The sequence below is a fragment of the Aquila chrysaetos genome, chromosome Z, assembly GCF_900496995.4.
Source record: "Aquila chrysaetos chrysaetos chromosome Z, bAquChr1.4, whole genome shotgun sequence".
Taxonomy (NCBI): domain Eukaryota; kingdom Metazoa; phylum Chordata; class Aves; order Accipitriformes; family Accipitridae; genus Aquila; species Aquila chrysaetos.
The window spans coordinates 22,439,035-22,458,566 of NC_044030.1; the positions used below are offsets into that span (position 1 = coordinate 22,439,035).

The window sequence follows — 19,532 nt, forward strand, 5'->3', positions numbered from 1 at the left end:
TCCCGCCCCATCCCGCCCCGCGCAGTGACGTCGCGGCGCTGCGGCGACACGCTGCCCGCTCCTCCGCCGGCGAGAGGCGACCCGCAGCGCGCGGCCGCCGCCGGGCTCCCCGCGCCACCGGCACTCGCTGCCGCGCCATGTCGCGGCCCAGTAGCGTCTCGTCGCGGCAGCCTGGCGGGGGCTCGGCCGCCGCGGCCGCCGCCTCCGCCGCCGCCGCCTCCGCCGGCCCCGCGGCGGGCCGCGGCAAGAGGCTGAAGGATATCCGCGTCGACGAGGAGGTGGAGATCGCGGTGAACCTCGCCCTGGAGCGGTTCCGGTACGGAGAGGAGAAAGGTGCGTAGCGGCAGCCCGGCCGCGGGGGAGAAAGGCGCGCGGGGCGCCCCGCCTGGCAGGTGCGCCCGGGCGGGCCCGTCGCGGCGGGCCGGCCGCGCGGAGCCGTGGCGGCGGCTGCGGGCACCCGGCCTGGGCCGGCGGGGGGAGGCGAGGCCCGGCGTGGGGGGTGACGGACGTCAAGGCGCGGAGGCTCTCCGCCGGTTCGCCGGCAGAAGCCTCCCCTCGGCTCCTCTCTGCCCGAATGAGGCGGCTTGCTTGCGAGCCCGGCCTCGCTTACCGCTGTGAAGGTACGGCCGTGCCGTTAGTCCCTTTGTTCGCGGGAGAGCGTGGTAGGTTTGGGGACTGAGAGACTCGTAACGTCAAGGTAATACGACAAGAATACTGCGTCTCTTGTTGCTACGTTTGCTTTTTTAATTGTTTTTTCCAGAAATGGAGTTTCCTTCCTCTTTCAGTAGCACCGAAAGAGCATTTGTTCACCGGCTCTGTCAGTCTCTCGGGCTGATATCTAAAAGCAAAGGGTAAGTCGGAGTCTGATTTTTTATTTGTTATTGCCTTTTTTGGGTGCAAGTGTACGGGGTTTCATGACTGGCGTTAAAGCGATCTGTGTTTCTAGCGTGTCCTGCCCTGTTGCAGGGAATAGTACTAGAGAAAAAATTTAAAAAGTAAGGTAAAAATGAGTATCTTCGCGCTTTGCTTTAGGTGTACTTAAACTTGTGACGTGCTTAGTTTGAGGTAGCTTGCCCTCATACTGTTTTGTGGGTTTCATGGCTCCGTAAAAAAGACTTCTCACCCAGATCTGTTCTGTTTTTCTTGTACTATTGTGTGCCCAAGGGGTTTTGAATAGAATCTCATACCTTGACGGATGAAATGTAACCTAGAGTAGCATGTCCGAGAGAGTGCTTTTGTTGAGAAGTGCGGAAGAGGGTTCGTGTGCAGGTGTGGTGATGTTTCTTTCTCTTACACTGCTCTGATCTTTTGAAGAGAAAACCCGTGTTCATTGATGTGATGAGCTTGCATGAAAGCTGAGAATCCGGTTCCCCTGGGAGTTCAGGTGGCAAACCAACAGGAAAGGGAAAGATACAGGAAAAATGCAGATACCTGGAGTAACGTGTATAACTGTGTGTGTGCGTGAACTGTTGTAAAACCGTAGCAGCATTTGCTGTTCCTCATTTTTGGCGATACTTCACGATTCTTGCAAAAATATTGTAAAATGCTAGTTCTCTGATCTATACTTAATTAGGGAGTAAGTGCTATTCAGCACTGATTGTGTTGAATGTGTAGCTTGGTTTCAGAAGATCTTACTCAAGTATAGTGCTGTTCAAGTGAAGTTATTCTTCCAATGTTGTTCCAGTCTCGGGAGCCGCGTAGCTCATTTTTGCTACATTTATTTGCCTGAGACAATAAATTTGTTTGAGCTTGCGGACCTTTGCATCATGTCTGGTGAACATGGAGTGTTAGAAAGCCTTGTCAGATGTGTGCAAGTGGTTAGCAGGAACATGCTTGTGTTGTACAGTGCCTGCTCTAAACTGTAACTGGTATGCATGCTTGAATCCTTGTCGATTCTTTGTAGAGCTTTGCAAGTCTCTCTGAGCAGCTCCCCAGTAGATTCTGTGGTATTTTTGGTAGCTGTTTTCATAGAAGCATGGAATATCTCAAGTTGGAAGAGACCCGTAATGATCATTGAGTCCAACTCCCTGCTCCCTGCAGGACTACCTAAAACTAAACCATACGACTAAGAGCATCATCCAGACGCTCCTTGCACTCGGACAGGCTTGGTGCAGCGACAGCTTCCCTGGGGAGCCTGTTCCAGTGACAGACCACCCTCTCAGTGAAGAACCTTTTCCTAATGACCAATCTGAATTCCCCTGATGCAGCTTCATTCCATCTCCTGGTGTCCTATCGCTGGTCACCAGAAAGGGGAGATCAGCACCTCCCCTCCGCTGCCCCCGTTGAGGATGTTGTAGACTGCGAGGAGGTCACCCCTCAGGCTTCTCTTCTCCAGGCTGAACAAGCCGGGTGACCTCAGCCGCTCCTCCTGTCTCGCCCTCGAGGCCTTTCTCCATCTTGGTCGCCCTCCTCTGGACACTGATATCTTAATGTCCTTCTGACATTGCGGTGCCCCAAACTGCACCCAGTACTTGAGGTGGGGCTGCCCCAGTGCAGTGTAGAGTGGGACAATCACCCCCTGTTTTTGTTTTGTGGTGTTTTTTTTTTTTTTTTTTTTTAATGTGGAGTGTTCAGGGTGACATGAAGCTTGGAGAATAGTTGAACTGAAATTTAAATAGCTGAGAAAAAGGAAATATTGAGCTGGGAAGACCTAAACTGTATTTTTTTTTTTTTTTAACTATAATAATCCATTGCACATTTAAGAAACATAAATTTCCTTTTAAAATAAATTCAAATGTTCTACTTGTGTTTAGTCTCCCCAGATTTCCTCAGTATTTATGCTTGCAGTAACTTTTGAAATGATTAGTCTTTAAAAGTGTCGTGGTTTAACCCCAGCCAGCAATTAAGCACCACGCAGCCACTCGCTCACATCCCCCCCCACCCAGTGGAATGGGGGAGAGAATTGGGAAAAGAAGTATAACTCATGGGTTGAGATAAGAACGGTTTAATAAAACAGAAGAGAAGAAACTAATAGTGATAATGATAACACTAATAAAATGACAATAGTAGTAATAAAAGGATTGGAATAAACAAGTGATGCACAGTGCAATTGCTCAACACCTGCTGACCGATGCCCAGTCAGTTCTTGAGCAGCGATCCCCCCCAGGCCAACTCCCCCCAGTTTATATACTGGGCATGACATCACATGGTATGGAATACCCCTTTGACCAGTTTGGGTCAGCTGCCCTGGCTGTGTCCTGTGCCAACTTCTTGTGCCCCTCCAGCCTTCTTGCTGGCTGGGCATCAGAAGCTGAAAAATCCTTGACTTTAGTCTAAACATTACTTAGCAACAACTGGAAGCATCAGTGTATCATCAACATTTCTCATATTTAACTCAAAAATATAGCACTGTACCAGCTACTAGGAAGACAATTAACTCTATCCCAGCTGAAACCAGGACAAAAAGCTTGATCATGATTGGCTTTCATAACTGTTTTTTTTAGCTAGGGTATAATTTTGATGTTAATATTCATTACTGTATCTGCACTTGTTGCACAGAGTGGAAAAATAAGGGAAGCTATTGCTGGGGCACCGTAGGACAATATTTTGTGTCTTTAGTTTTTTCCTTTGAGTTAAGCTAGCATATGTTGAATACTTACAGAAAACTTACTATAAACTCTTCATAGCTATTATGTTTTCCTCTAGATGTTATCAGCGTACTGTGTCGGGTCTGGCTGGGGTTGAGTTGCTGTGCTCTGTACTTGTAGCTGATAACACTTGTATTTGATAACACACCAGCATTTGAGCTACTGCTGAGCACTGCTCGTACAACATCAGGGTTGTCTTTCCAGCTCCCCCCTACCCCCCCAATTAGGAGTGTTGCCAGCAGATTGAGGGAGGTGATCCTTCCCCTTTACTCAGCACTGGTGAGGGTACACCTGGAGTGCTGTGTCCAGTGCTGGGATCACCAGTAGGGGAGAGACGTGGATGTCCTGGAGAGAGTTCAGTGAAGGACCAACAAGACGGTGAAGGACCTGAAGCATCTCTCCTATGAGGACAGGGTGAGAGAACTGGGACTGTTCAGCCTGGAGAAGACAAGGATCGGCATGGATCTCATCAACGTATATAAACACCTGCAGGGAGGGTGCCAAGAGGATGGAGCCAGGCTCTTGTCAGTGGTGCCCAGTGACAGGACCAGAGGCAATGGGCACAGGCTGAAACACAGGAGGTTCCCTCTGAACATCAGGAAACACTTTTTCACTGTCAGGGTGACCGTGTTCTGGCACAGGTTGCCCAGGGAGGTGGTGGAGTGTCCTTCCTTCGAGATATTCAGAAGCTGTCTGGACGTGGTCCTGGGCAACCAGCTCTAGGTGCCCCTGCTTGCATAGGGGTTTGGACTAGATGACCTCCAGAGGTCCCTTCCAGTCCCAATGGTTCTATGATTGTGTGGTTCTAAGTTGCTCAGATACAAACTAGTGAAGACTGGGAGCATAGTCGTGGAAAGCATTGCAGTTTGTTTTTCCAATTCTGCCAACCTTTCCCTTTTCCTTTCCCTGGACGTGCACATTCAAGTAGTGTTCCAGCTTCAGTATTTTTGCTGTTCTGAAATGTTCGTTGCATTGACCAGGAGCTGAACCCAAGCCAACAACTTAGAAAGCAGCCATGTTGTGGTGGGTTGACCTTGGCCAACTGCCAGGTGCCCAGCCAGCTTGGTCTGTCACTCCCCCCTCAACAGGATGTGGGGAGAAAATAGCATGGGGTCTCTCTCTCTCACAGGCTGAAGTTCCTTCAGGATAAATGTGCTCCACTGAGGTCTCTTGTGTGGGTTTCAGGGGAATCTCTCCTGCAGCGCTTGGAGCACCTCCTCCCCCTCCTGCTTCACTGACGTTGGTATCTGCAGGGCTGTTTCTCAGATTTTTCTCAGTCCTCCCTCGCAGCTGCTGTGCAGCGTTTTTTCCGTTTCTTAAATACATTATTACAGAGTCACCACCATCGTGACTGAGGGGCTCAACTGTGCCCTGTGGTGGGTCTGTTGGAGCGGCTGTCCCCCATACAGGGCAGCCCAGGCCTCTCCTGACAGAGGCTGCCCTGCCAGCACCTGGGTACCTGCACCCCGTTCATACACACCACGATACCACCCCTGCCAGGGACAGGGTGCTGGGCTTGTAGGGTGACCTTCCGTTCTTATCCTGAGAAGTAATTTTCAAAGTGTTGATATGTCATTGTAGCCCAGGCACAAGATAGTTCAGTTTCAAACCTATATGCAACAGCTCTTCGCATTTCAGTATCAGACTTCAGTCTGAGAACAAATGTGGTGTTATGATTAAGTGTTTTGGCTCTAATTCTACATTGTAAGTCTTTGAAAATGAACATCCTGGGAATCTTAATTTGTTTTAAAGGATTTTATTAGGGCTTGGAATATCACTAGAAGGCTTCTTGTTTGTCTGTTGTGTCCATTGTTGATTTTTAACCTCTAACTCCCTTAGATTACTCTAGAAATCAGGTTTGTGTCGTACCTCTCAGTATTGATGGATAGAGTGATTGATGGACCTGGCTGTCTTTTGGGAAGCAAATGCAGTGATAGACCTTCAACAGAAAGGTAGCATAACAGTGTTACATTATGGAGGCCTCATTGTAAAGTTGTGCTCAGTGTACTCATCCAAAGTCTGCAGTGCTGCACTGTGGTGTGTGAATGTGGTGGTTTGATGCTGGATGTTGGGATGCTTCTGTTATTTTGGTGTGTGTTATGCTACATAGGACATTATTTGCAATTTTCTGTTATGACATTATATTTGAAAGGAATCTGATGGCCGTCTTGAAAAAATTATGGTCAAAGTTGATTACGTAGAGGTAAATAAGTTAGTTATTCCTAAAATACTTTTTTCCTCCAGGAAAGGAGCAAATCGATACCTGACTGTCAGGAAGAAGGATAGATCAGAACTAACACACGCAGTAATGACTTGCGGCTTGGCTCCCAGTACGAAACATACCGTTCGGAGTTTAATTCAGAGATTTCCTGTCACAAATAAAGAACGAACAGAACTTCTGCCAAAGACGGAGCGAGGAAATGCATGTGCTGTTGAATCTGGTAAGTTCAGTGTGTCTTCTGATATGGACTTGTCAACCAACACTGCTTAAAAAACCCAAACAATCCAACCACAAAACAAAAACCTTTCTTTTCTGTCTCCTCTCCTGTCCCAACTGACACCCCCCCCCCCAAAACAAACCCATTAATTTTCTTGACTTTTAATTGTTAATATAGGGGGGTTTATAACTAGTGTCATAAGAAACTTAGGCAGTCATGTCACCCACATTCCAATGCCTGCCTTGCACCAAGTTACTTTTGAACCTTCAAGCTAGTTCCAGCCAAATTTATTTGGAAGCACTTTTCTGACATGTGAGCTCCTACAAGTTCCATGAGGTGAGATTGAAAAGAGAAGTGTTACCATGACTGCTGTATGAGAACACCCTTATGAGAAAATGAGGCTGGCTGTTCTGCTTATAGAAATTCACGTTCTTGATAAAATAAGTTTATTTTTTGTTTCGTTGTCTTCTAAAATAGACCTGGTCCCTAAGACTACTTTCTGGACTTCTTGATTTCTAGAATATGAAAGAGTTCACTGGAATACAAACTTCTGATATATTGTGGTTTTTTTTTTAAACAGTGCTGTCAACAAGATTATTGCTTTAACAGTTATGAGTGGAAGAGTTTTATGTTGTGTTTCTGTGCACAAAGCTGGGTGTAGTGCACAGGAAACACTTGTACCAGTATGCCTTGTTTCATTGGATATTTCTGATTTATGATAGTTCGTGCTTTAAGTGCTTCCTTTGCTAGTTTTCTTTTCAGTTGTTTCAGTTGTTTAATAGGATTGTTTAACGAACAGAGGGCAACTGTAATAAAAGTACCGAAAAGCAATTCCCTTAGGAATGTAAGGCACGTAACTAACGAATAGTGTAAAATTTATCTTCTTTCTTCACTTCTCCAGAATGGTTTTTTGGCTCTTAATTTGTGTCTGTCTTGGTAAGATGGTTGCTTGTAATTTAATATATTAATCTGATTATCACATTAAATATGTATAATTGCATTTACAGCAAGTTTTTCATTGTTCTGGAAAGTAATTACTGAGGAATTACAGACTAGCGTTTACAATACTGAATGTGAAGTAGTCTCCTGTGAAGATGTGCAGGTTCTTTGGCTACTTATGCATTGCTTTCTAATACGGTCACACTGCGCTGTGCTGTATGGGTCCAGGGGTCTAGGTACAGCATGGTTCGGTTTGTATGATTTAAGACAAATCTTACAGACTAGAGCATTAGGTTATGTAAGACTGTCTGAAAGGAGGTCATAAAAGATCAGAGAGGATGAGAAAGAAGGCAGATGAATCACAGTAAAGTTACCTTTTTCTCAGAAGACCTGCTTGTCAGTTTGGAATAACTTAAAGGTTTAACTGTACAGTGAATATTTCTAGACAAACTGTGGAGGTGTGAATGTGTGGATATGATACAAAGGCCAAGCAAATACGCCAGGCTGCTTTTCTGGGGTTTAGTTTCTGTTCTATTTTTGCTCTTTGTGACCTTTTTTGACTTTGAGCAGTGCAGGGGGATAGTCTGTTTTGTTGAAAATATCTACGAAAGTAGTAAACTCATTTGAACAATATTTATTTTCAAGCACCCTAACAGGATGCGTCACTATGAATATGGCTTTTAAATGTGTGATGGGTTTGTCACTTTATCTATAGGGATGCATATAAAGTTAGGAATGTTCGTTTTTACGTACGATTTTAAAGAAATTTTTTAGTATTTATTTTTCTTTTGTATCTGTCTAAGTAAATTGTTAACTTCTCTTCACAGAAAACAGAGATGTGAACAAGACAAGTGGACGGCTTAACAATGGTATCCCCCAGGTTCCAGTGAAAAGAGGGGAATCGGAGTTTGATTCCTTCAGGCAATCCCTACCAGTTTTTGAGAAACAGGAAGAAATTGTCAAAATAATAAAGGACAATAAAGTTGTTTTGGTTGTAGGAGAGACTGGATCAGGAAAAACTACTCAAGTAAGTTTATTTAATGAAATAAAAAAGATAACAGTATTTATACAGAACATGCCAACTTTGTAATACTTGTGTAGTAAGGGATTTCTTTATGCTAGTTTTAAGGCTTTTGTTTTCCTATATAGTCAAAAGTCTTGTGTTCTAATTCACTTTCTTGCTTTTGAAATACTAAGCCAGCAGATACTTACTAAAAGCATGAATGGTTCTGCACAATTTTCTGATAGATACTAGTTTTTTGTTAAAATGATATAAAATATTGCAGGGAGAGTAGCTATGATTTTGTATAGCCCTTTTCCTTCTAAAGCTAGCTCTCTTCATAGTTTCTAGAGTAGAATATTATTGTGTTGTAAATGAAATATTACCTACAGGTATTTTTTTTATAGATTTCTCTGAAGTAAGAGAAGCTTCAACTTTTTTTTCTGAAACATTAAATTTGAAATCAGAAATTTATTTTTTCTGCCTTCCTGCCCCTTCAAGTACGTTTGCAATACTAATCCCATTGTGAATCCTTTCACAACCTACGTAATATTGAGACGCAGTTAAATTGTTTCACCGTGGTAAAAGAGAGATGACTTTATCAAACTAAAAAGTAAATGTAAACCACTTCTTTACAGATCCCTCAGTTCCTTCTTGACGAATGTTACAGAAATGGAACTCCGTGTCGTATATTTTGCACTCAGCCAAGACGTTTGGCAGCTGTTGGTGTGGCTGAAAGAGTGGCAGCAGAAAGAAGAGAAAAGGTTGGCCAGACAGTTGGTTATCAGATCCGATTAGAAAGCAGGTACTAACGATATTTCTTAAAGCCAATTGATCTTGTTTTGGTACTTTAGTGTTGTGGTTTCAGCCCAGCCGGTAACAAAGGACCACGCAGCCGCTCGCTCACTCCTCCCGCCCCCCTCCGGTGGGATAGGGGGGAGACGGAGGAGAGAAAAGAAAAAAAACTGGAACCTCAAGGGTTGAGATAAGGGCAGTTTACTGGGACAACGCAAAAAGAGTTGCAACAGCAACGACGGTACTAATGAAAGAGTATACAAAAAAGAGTGATGCACAGTGCAACTGCTCACCACCCGGACCCGACGCTCCGCCACTTCCCCCACCGAAAGTCGAGAGAGAGCAGGAGAGCCCTCCCCCCGGCCCGCTCCCCATTTATATACTGGGCATGATGTCACATGGTATGGAATAGCTCCTTGGCTAGTTCAGGTCAGCTGCCCCGGCTATGCCCCCCCACCTCCCAGGTTCCTGTAAAAATTAACTCTATCCCAGCTGAACCCAGGACATTTAGTCTTGTGTACATTTAAACTACAGTCTACTTGGGATACGGCCTAGCAAAAGCTCAGTATGTAAAGTATAGGTAGGATATGTTATTTCAAGTAATGGAATATTGAAGAGTGAAAAGGACCGTTTTCATCCTGTATTTGGCAGTTTCATGTAGTAAGTTGTCTTATACAAGTGAATTGCAGGTACTTTCTCATGATTTCTTTTTGTGTGTGTGTGTGTGTGGCATTTCTTGTCTTACTTTCAGATCAAGTCTATGCTTTCTTCTCTTTTTTTTCTCCCTACTTTTAACATGTATAGATCCAAAAGTTCTGCAAGCTTTGAAGATAAGTAGGAAGACCAGCATGCTGTGACAAATGCTATATAGTGAGAGTTGGTAGGGGACATAAAAGGAAAAAAAGGCAACATTTGAAAGTGAATGATGAAGTTGAGCATTATTTACCAATCTAGTTTGGGTTAAATTTATTCTGTTTCAGCTTTTATGTTTAAAGCATGAACTGATACAAAAGTAGAGATTTCTAGGTCACCTGGGAAATCTGTCCCTAAAAGCAGAGCAGGAATGGATGAAAGTCTGAAGACTGTGTGTGGTTTCTAGATTCTTTGAACTGTGTAGACAGTGGGATTTGCAGGAGCGGGCAGCACTTGGGATATGGGTGAGAAGAAGACAGCAAAAGGTATAGTTGGTTACGTTGCTTGTGTGGATGAAGATACCACATAGCTAATGAAAATGAATGCACTTGAACAACAAAGCCAAGTTAAAGAATAATTTGAGTAAGTGTACAAAAGCTCCTAAGGCTGTTAAGGGATTAAAAGAGCTAGTAAAGATGAATTGCAAATAAGGTGGATGATTAATGTGTGGAAGTATTATGCTGTCTGAAGAAGAACGAAGTATAGGTCAGATCAAAATGGAAGAATTCCTGGAAGCAGTGCAAAAAATCCTGCTTAAGAAGAATCAATAGATTCATTTAAGAGAAAGAGCGAAAGGGAGGCATGACAGTATTTCCAACTCTGGGCAGAAAAGATGTGGAGTGGAGGGGTTTAGACAGGAGGAATAACACAGGAGTCTAATTTTTGAAGTTTTATTAACTATTGGACAGCAATGATGATTTCTAGAAGGCTGCTGAAGAAGAGAGAAGAGTAAAGATGGGTAAAGCAAAGTATTTCCATCTTGGATATGTTCCTTGAATTGAATATGTAGGAGGAGTTTTGAAAGGAGTGATGAACTCCAACTTGGAAAGAAATACGCATATGATACCTAGGGAGCTCATGTCTTCCAGAAAAGAACTGTAGAGTACGATACAAAGGAACTTTTCAGTACTTTGGGTGGCAGTGCTGGAGAAAGTAGTGGCAATTGCTCTTTTTACTTGTACAGCTAACTCTGCCACAGGTACTAGAATAGTAACTTCCAGAGATTTTGTAATTCTTGAAGAGAAAAATTAAAGCATTTGAAAAGGATCAGCTGATTTCTTTGTGATTCAGTCAAGTATAGTGTATTGGGTCTGCATGGCAAGGTTTTGGTAGCAGGGGGGCTACACGGGTGGCTTCTGTGAGAAGATGCCAGAAGCTTCCCCCATGTCCGACAGAGCCAATGCCAGCTGGCTCCAAGACGGACCTGCTGCTGGCCAAGGCTGAGCCCATCAGCGGCAGTGGTGGTAACGCCTCTGGGATAAGATATTTAAGAAGGGGAAGAAAACCTGTGCAAGAGAAACTGTAGCTGAAGAGAGGAGTGAGCACATGTGAGCAAAACAACCCTGCAGACCCCCAGGTCAGTGAAGAAGGAGCGGGAGGAGGTGCTCCAGGCACCGGAGCAGAGATTCACCTGCAGCCCGTGGGGAAGACCATGGTGAGGCAGGCTGTCCCCCTGCAGCCCAGGGAGGTCCACGGTGGAGCAGATATCCACCTGCAGCCCGTGGAGGACCCCACGCCGGAGCAGGTGGATGCCTGAAGGAGGCTGTGACCTTGTGGGAAGCCTGTGCTGGAGCAGGCTCCTGGCAGGACCCATGGAGAGAGGATCCCAGGCTGGAGCAGGTTTTCTGGCAGGACTTGTGACCCCACGGGTGGCCCACGCTGGAGCAGTCTGTGCCTGAAGGACTGCAGCCCATGGGAGGGACCCATGCTGGAGCAGTCCGTGAAGAACTGCAGCCCGTGGGAAGGACCCACATTGGAGAAGTTCATGGAGGACTGTCTCCTGTGGAAGGGACCCCACGGTGGAGCAGGGGAAGAGTGTGAGGAGTCCTGCCCCTGAGGAGGAAGGAGCGGCAGAGACAACGTGTGATGAACTGACCCCCAACCCCCACTCCCGTCCCCCTGTGCTGCTCGGGGGAGGAGGGAGAGAATTTGGGAGTAAAGTTAAGCCTGGGGAGAAAGGGGAGGGGTGCAGGGAAGGTGTTTTTAAGATTTGGTTTTATTTCTCATTATCCTACTCTGATTTGATTGGTAAGAAATTAAATTAATTTCCCCAAGTTGAGTCTGTTTTGCCTCTGATGGTAATGGGTGAGTGATCTTTCCCTGTCCTTATCTCTACTCATGAGCCTTTCATTATATTTTCTCTCCCCTGTCCAGCTGAGGACAGGAGAGACAGAGCGGCTTTGGTGGGCACCTGGCGTCCAGCCAGGGTCAATCCACCACATATAGGCACATACAAAGACTATATCCAAGCATATGCTGAAGAATTGGAACCTGTTTTTCCAAAGCAGTCCACACTGAATTTTCCAGTAAATTAAACAATGTGGAGAGGTTCTCGAGGTTCTGTTTCACTTGCTTTGTTATTTATATAAATTTTGAATCTCACTTTGTTAATTAATCCATTGTCTGAAGTTTTGAAGTGTAAGCATTAAGATTCCTTAGGAACTCTCTGGGAATAGGCTTAGTTTAAAAACGAATAGTATGCATGAATTCTTTGGTGAGAGAACTATAACCTAATTCCACTTCTGGTGAGCAGCTGTTCAATCCTTTAATTTTCAGTAAGTAGCGGAAAGGTAGCAGCACTTAAATGGTGCAAAATACTGAAGTATCTCTATGAACTGTTCAACAGGGTTTCTCCAAAGACACTGTTAACATTTTGCACTAATGGCATACTGCTTCGCACGCTAATGGCAGGAGACAGCACTCTATCAACTGTGACACATGTTATTGTGGTAAGAATCCTTGTATTTTATGTGACGTGGAGCAGTGTGTATTGTTAACTGGAAGATGAGATCCTAGTTTTCTTATTAGTTTGCTGAGCATTTAAGGTGTTTTGTTTGGTTAGAATCTGAATTAACATTAAAGACTTACTGAGTCTTCATTGTAGCATATACATTTTGGGTTTGGGTTTTTTTTTTGTAGAAGTATCTTATTTTAGGTTCATGCTAATAATTTTGGAATCATGATGCAGTTGTGGAGGACAGAGCTCTAAATTTTTCTGAACTTTCTCTGTCAGAAAGCAGAAGAGCCTTAGGGAGGCTTATGTAGATATGATTCAATGTGAGCATGTCAGAATTTCTTGTATCATGTACTTGTTTTAGCAGTACCAGGTTTGCAGTTTGTTTGCCCAAATGTTTTCAAGATAATGAGTAGTCTTAATTTTCAGCAAATTATTCAAGTGTGTTTGTTTGTGATTATGTGAATATTGCTACTGTGGAGTTTGATAAGGCAGCAGAACCAGAATGTTAACTGCAAGATTAAGTTCTCCACTGCTGAAGACAAAAAAATTCATGGTAACTTTAGGTGCCTGCCTGTTTATCAAAATGGAAAAACGTGTGAGAATGATTTATACATTCTCGACTTCAGCCTAAAAATGTTGTATTTGGGTCCCTGCTTCATAAGTTCATAATATAAAACAAAACAGAACACACCAACGAAGATGTTTAATCAGTCATGTGGCTTAATTGATGATAAGCTTTGTGCATGACTTAATGGATGTAAGCAATCTAATTTTTTTCTAATTATGTGGTTTCATACATTTCTTTAAATGTTCATCAGTTGTGAAGTGTGAATTTATTAAAGTAAGATTTGTAGGATTTGCAGTTTCTGTCATTATCTTGAAAATGAGATTAAAATATGAGAATTGGAAAAGTTTCAGAAGTTCACTTTAACCTCTGAAACGAAGCTATATGTGGCTTGTGCTTTACCAGTGCAGTCTGCTCTGATATCTTTATAAATCTTTTTGAAATATTTTTTGACTTTTGGATGGTTTTTAAAAAAATTCTTACTTAAACTAGACTTACACATTTTAATACGTCTGTAATATACCCACAAATTATGTATTTTAGTTTTTAGAGAAATTCATGTTTGTGAAAAGTTAGGATCTTGGATCTGTGATGTTTATCTGTTGGTTTTTGTTTTGTTTTTTTTTTTCCCCTTTTGTTATAGGATGAAGTACATGAGAGGGATAGGTTCAGTGACTTCTTGTTAATAAAACTCAGAGATGTGTTGCAAAAACAGACTAATCTAAAACTAATTATTTCTAGTGCTGCCCTAGATGCAAATCTCTTTATTAGGTATTTTGGAAGTTGCCCAGTAATACACAGTAAGTATTTACATAAACTCTTAAATCTGAGTATACCTGCCCTAGGACTAAAAGATCTTATTAAACTGTAGCAAACGATTCTGAGTAAGGGACTATGATAAATACACTGAGAGTTATAGCAGTGCTTGTTCTTTGTTCATTTTTGTTGTTTCTTAACTACCTGCACCTACTTCAGAGTGAAGTGTTTTTATCACAGGGAGTTGTCTAAGTGCAGGGATGTCCTGGCCCCCACCATGTTCAGTTCAAGAAGCAGGAAAAAAGTTCTTAAAGTGCTAATGACCATGGTGATAATAGACCCTAGGATCTACAAGACTGTGATATGTATTAATTCATTCCAGTAGCTTCTAGTTCTTCAGGCTCACAGAGATTGCTACTCATTACTGGATAAAATACAGATGACCGCACCTCGTCACTTTAGACATACAGTCCTAGGCAAATTGGGTTTTCGTGTTTTAATCGCATGATTCTTTATTTTAAAGGAAATTATTAGCTGTTAATCTAGGTAAACAATGAGAAGAGACATGGCAATTTATGTTAATTTACGTTCAGACTCAGTAATCTGCAGTTAGTTTACATTCAAATGCAAAAAAAAGTTATCATCATTGCTGTTTTAATTTCATTTGACTGATCTTCAGTAGAGGTAAAACATGGAAGTGTGGGAGATGCTTTTTATTCCCCCCCCCCCCCCCCCCCTCTCACCCTCCTGGCCTGTAAATTTTCTGCATGGGTGAGCTCTTCTGGCATCTCGCAGTGCTCTTCCTTCTTCAACAGCGATGTGAAGCTATTAAGAGAAATGCTTTCTTTTCAAAACAAATCAAGTAGGCTGTCTGTACATCAGCCTTTTGTTAAGAAGCTCAGCAGTCCCAGGACATGGGTAGGATCACTTTCTTTAGAATCTTTTCTACAAATCATCAGTTTATTTTAGTGAATGTTCCTGAAAAAGAAATCTCTTTTTCCAGATAGAAGTGTTTATTTCAAGTTCCCAGTTCTGAATTTCTGCCTAGTAAAATAAGGCTTGCAGCTTGTTGGAGGCAGGAATCTGGAAATTACATGATTTCAGTGTTTTCCAAATTTTTTTTGGAGAGGGGAAACCTCAGTTACAGTTGTTGTGTGGCTTTCCAGTTTACTCTTCTTGTACCTTTCTGTTCATTTAGATCAATATGTTTATTCAGGAAATGCTGGTGACAAACTCTTTCTGCAGTTTACCTCAGTGGTTATACTGTTAATCACATACTAGTCTTCACAGGCTAATCACAATTTGAAAAGACACTCCTTTTTCAATTTTTGAGAATTTCAGAATTGAAAGAAGAGAGTTTAGATACTTCAGCTGTTAATGTAATGAGAAAGATTCGATCCTCCTTCAATAATATTGCTGACAGAATCCTGACCACAGAAACCAACCTTTTGTAGTTGTGGGTTTCTGTAGTACACAGAGTTTGTGATCAGTGTTGGAAGGCTTCCTCCATGACAGCTTCTAGAAGTATGTGAATTGCAGCTTGTTCTTTCTGAAGAAAAGTCCTAGGTGATTTAAACTCAGGTATGGCAAATGTCTGCTAAGGGACCAGAAATTAAAATCTAGATATTTTAATTCTTCCTCTGAAAAAGAATCCTTTAATGTCCATAAATAAGGTCTAGAAAACAGTGATATTGAAAAAGAAATCACAGTAAATGATCTCTTTTATCTGGAAGCATTCAGTAAAGAAAGCCAAATTTGGCTGAAGTGATTGAGGAAATTGAGAGAAGTCCATCTCATCATATACTTCTCGTGAAAAAAAGTAGTTTAATACAAAGGTAGCAGTCTGCTTGTGGGGTCTTGCACTAAAGCTGTATTCATTGCTGTTATATTTTGTAATACAGGTGGCAATCTTGCACAGTAAATTCTTTTTTGTAACCCTAACCAAAAATGGCTGTTTTCTTTTTCTCATTTTGATAAAATTGCAATTAACTGTCCATCTTGCGAGCATCTCTTGCTATAACACTTAATAGAATTGAAGAGGTTAATGAGAAACAAGGCACCCAGCTGGCATTTCCCTTTTGAAATGTTTTGTTTTGTGGCCCAGTAATCTTAAGAATATAAACTCCAGTGAGGATGCTCTTAAAAGACTTTTCAAGGAAAGTAATAATTCCTTAAATCAGGCCCTAATAATGCTTAATTCACTTTTTGTGTCTACAAAAATGCTTTTAAAAAATTAAGATTATAAATGAAGCTAGGGAGTATCTAATATTTTATGAATTGTTTATACTTTCAGTACAAGGAAGACCTTTTGAAGTTAAAGAGATGTTTTTGGAGGACATTTTACGAAGCACTGGGTATACAAACAAAGAGATGATAAAGTACAAAAAAGAGAAGCAGCGAGGTTGGTGGACTTCTTAATTTTTAGGGTTGGCAATGAGCCTCATTGATTGAACAACTAAATAGGGTGATTTTCTGTTAAAATTCCAAAGTCATAATACTGAATGAGACATGACTAGATGACAGCAAGTATCTTTAAGCTCTCAGTGTTTACATTATTGAAGTAGATTACATAACTTTAAAAAAAAAATTTCACTTTCTTTCAGTGATTGCATTCTTTTTTCTTTTAGTTGATAAATGGAGTATTTTTCCTAATTATTACAGAGTAGAATTGCATATAACTGGGGGCTTTGCCCACATGAAAACTATAGAAGCAGAAGATACTCTGTGCTGACTTTTGGGTGCAAATTAAAGTGCAGCCATTAAAGAGGGCAGGATTTTGTACATCTTGCACAGGACTGTTTCCTATTAGTAACATTTTTCACTGCGTTCTTCAGACATGGATGTACTTAACATATATATATATATATATATAGCCCAAAAGCATTAAAACCCTTGACCTTAATATAGTTGTTTTTCAATTAATTAAGTAGATATATTAATTGAGAAGTTTTCCTGTCAACTGAAAGTAATGATCCTAGTGTGTATTTAAAAAAAAAGGGCGGGGGGGGGCAAAACGCAAAGCTGTAACATACAATCCTAACTGTACATTTATCACGGTGCTTAGCTCTGATCATTGTGGATAGAAAAGTTCAGTTCAGGTACTGGTGCCTTCTACTGTTTCTGCTACTTGTGTATAAAAATTAGTTGTTAGATGCAGCAACTATATCACTTTGGTATTTCACTTCTGGAGAGAGATCTGGACTGAGAATTTGTGTAGAAAATACTTAGGAAGCTCATCTGAATGCAGTGGGTTGGAATATGGGAGACTTAGGGGATTAAGCACCCGAATGGTATTTTTTACTTTGTTCTTCGAGCAGATGTTTGCAATGGTGCACTTTGGGTGCCCTCAATCATGGAATTTATATTGGACTGGTAACAGTGTTCTAGGTTAAATAAAAGAGATTGAATAGGTAAAACTTTGTGACTTGATATAACTATTTTTTGTAACTGAAAACAATGGATAATTAAGACTACTGTAAAACTTTTCTGGAAATACTTTATGCATTCTAGAAGAAAAACAGCAAAGCACTCTTACTGAGTGGTGTTCTGCTCAAGAAAATAATAGCAAAGTGGAATCTCGGAGACAAAGATCTGTCCCAAGGGCAACTGAAGAGTATAATCTGTTGGATGATAGTGGTGATGCAGTATTTAATCAACTGGTATGTTTTTCCTTTTCTTGGAAGAGATGTTAAAATCTGCATTGAATTATTACTACCCATTTAAAAACTGTTTTCTAAAGATATTACTTCTGTAGAGCTTCTAGAAGGATATTAACATGTTTTAAAATGATTTGTTTTTTTATTAGCATGAAGTACTCTAGCTAAAGTATGCTTTTCAATTATGATGGTTGTACAAAACTTTTGCTTAGATCAAATGGCTAGACTGCCATTGTTTAAAGTACTTGCATATGATAAATGGTTTAACTGATACCTGAATGCTGTATTTCTGGTTGTTGCTTGGAAAACCTAACTGTTCAAATTCTTCATGTCTAATGTATGCGAATAAAGACAACTCTTTAAGAGATTCATCTTTCAGTACTGTTTTTTCTCTTCAGACTGAAAAAGATGCGAATTGCCTTGAACCGTGGCTAATAAAAGAGATGGATTCTTGTCTTTCTGACATCTGGTTGCATAAAGATATTGATGCCTTTGCTCAAGTGTTCCATCTCATTTTAACCGAAAATGTCAGTGGTAAGTTTCTCATCTTATTACATATGAAGAAAACAACCACAAAATGACTTGAATTTCTGTGGGTACTTTATCTCCACTTTCAAATGTTGTTACCTTTGAATTCTGATGCCTATTGAAAAAAACGAATAGGGTTAGTAGAATTAATGAGTTTTGTAGTGATTTGTTGTTGTACTTGTTTTGAAGTATTGACAGATGTTTTGTTTCTAAAATAGTGTTAAATTCACATGAACTGACTGGTGGGATGAAGTGAGGAAACAAATTCTCTTTGGGCTGGGTTTTGAAAGTCATATTCTTACTACATTTAGGTGAAAAAAAAATAACATGTATTGGTTTTGCTGATTTTTTTTTTTTTTTTTTTTTTTTTTTTTTTTTTAACTTCTCAGTTGATTATAGGCACAGTGAAACCAGTGCAACTGCACTGATGATTGCTTCAGGGAGAGGATTTCTGAGTCAAGTAGAACAACTGATCAGTATGGGAGCAAGTATCCACTGCAAGTCATCCAATGGCTGGTAAAAACAAAACAGATAAACTGAAAGATTTATTTGTCAATATACAAATGAGAAAGAAATTTAGAAATTCTAAACTAATTTGCTAAATTTATGAGACTACTGTAAGCACTAGTAGATTTTGAAAGTCTGAACAGTTTCTAACTGCTGTTTATCACATTGTATTCTGTAAATTCTAAATTAAATTAGAAATTAAACAATTTTGAATATAAGATATACACTCTTGGTTTCAATGAGTCTGATTTAGCACACTGGTTAGAAGAAAAATTCAGGTCTTTCTCACTGGGTTGACTGAATTAGACCCAAAAAGTTTGGTGATTCTTATTTTAAGAGAGTAACCTATATTGGGTTTAAAAATAGAGTATTACAGGTACAAAGATCTTTGCTGTGTTATATCTGTAAATACACTGTATCATTTTAAAATATTCGTCAATCTGTAAAACCTTAGATATTTGTAGCCATAAATTGTATCTTCATGTAAACAGGGAACTATAGTAAATAATTGTAATATGAGATATGTGGTACTACCACTTGAAAAACTTAGGAAGGAATGCAGTTGAAAACACAGTGAACTGCGTTGTGTGGAGACCAACTTCCCTAAGACATCAAAAAGCCCAGTGTTTTCACACATTTTGGAGAAAAATGTCTGGGCTGTGACTTCTCAGGATGATTTAAAGGGGCTGGTAAAGAGTAGTGCAAAAAGGCATGGCTTATCTCTGCATATTGGTGTGTGGTTTTTGAAGGAATGGCACTTTCTTCCTCCTTGTCTCCTTCTGCATGTTTCCATGTACTTCTGTGTAAAACTGGGTCTTTCTTGGTAATGAATTGCAGTTATCTAAAAATCATATAGCTATTACACCTGTGTATGCACTTTAAAATGGAAAGTTGCAGATCCGGCAGTTAACGGCACTGATTAAACAGTAATGCAGAAATTGATAGAAAAGTGCGGTGTCAGTTGTTGTCTCATGTAATGTGCTATTCATATGTATCTTTTGAAGTGAGAAATTAATAAAGATTTTTATGCACTCTTTCAGGATGGCTTTGGACTGGGCTAAGCGCTTTGGACAGACAGAGGTTGTTGACCTGTTGGAGTCCTACAGGTAAGC

The 19,532-nt window shown here is 41.0% G+C and overlaps 1 protein-coding gene across 14 annotated transcripts in view; it reads left to right on the forward strand.

Moving 5' to 3' along the window:
• The first annotated feature begins 43 nt into the window (after positions 1-43).
• Positions 44-19,532, forward strand: part of LOC115336721 (3'-5' RNA helicase YTHDC2) — a 47,745-nt gene continuing 28,256 nt past the window's right edge. For 5 of the 14 annotated variants that reach the window (XR_005931667.1, XM_030004164.2, XM_030004165.2 and 2 more), the window contains exons 1-12: positions 45-333; positions 761-851; positions 5,832-6,028; positions 7,792-7,991; positions 8,603-8,769; positions 12,298-12,400; positions 13,617-13,773; positions 16,023-16,130; positions 17,240-17,388; positions 17,784-17,919; positions 18,303-18,429; positions 19,461-19,526. Coding sequence is in view for 13 of the 14 variants with exons in the window: in XM_030004164.2 (XP_029860024.1) it covers positions 138-333; positions 761-851; positions 5,832-6,028; positions 7,792-7,991; positions 8,603-8,769; positions 12,298-12,400; positions 13,617-13,773; positions 16,023-16,130; positions 17,240-17,388; positions 17,784-17,919; positions 18,303-18,429; positions 19,461-19,526 (1,697 nt within the window). In the remaining variant the exon portion in view is untranslated. Of the gene's footprint in view, positions 334-760; positions 852-5,831; positions 6,029-7,791; positions 7,992-8,602; positions 8,770-11,173; positions 11,197-11,588; positions 11,612-12,297; positions 12,401-13,616; positions 13,774-16,022; positions 16,131-17,239; positions 17,389-17,783; positions 17,920-18,302; positions 18,430-19,460; positions 19,527-19,532 lie in introns of those variants that run through there. The other 9 variants (XM_030004166.2, XM_041121120.1, XM_041121122.1 and 6 more) reach the window with 7 other exon arrangements.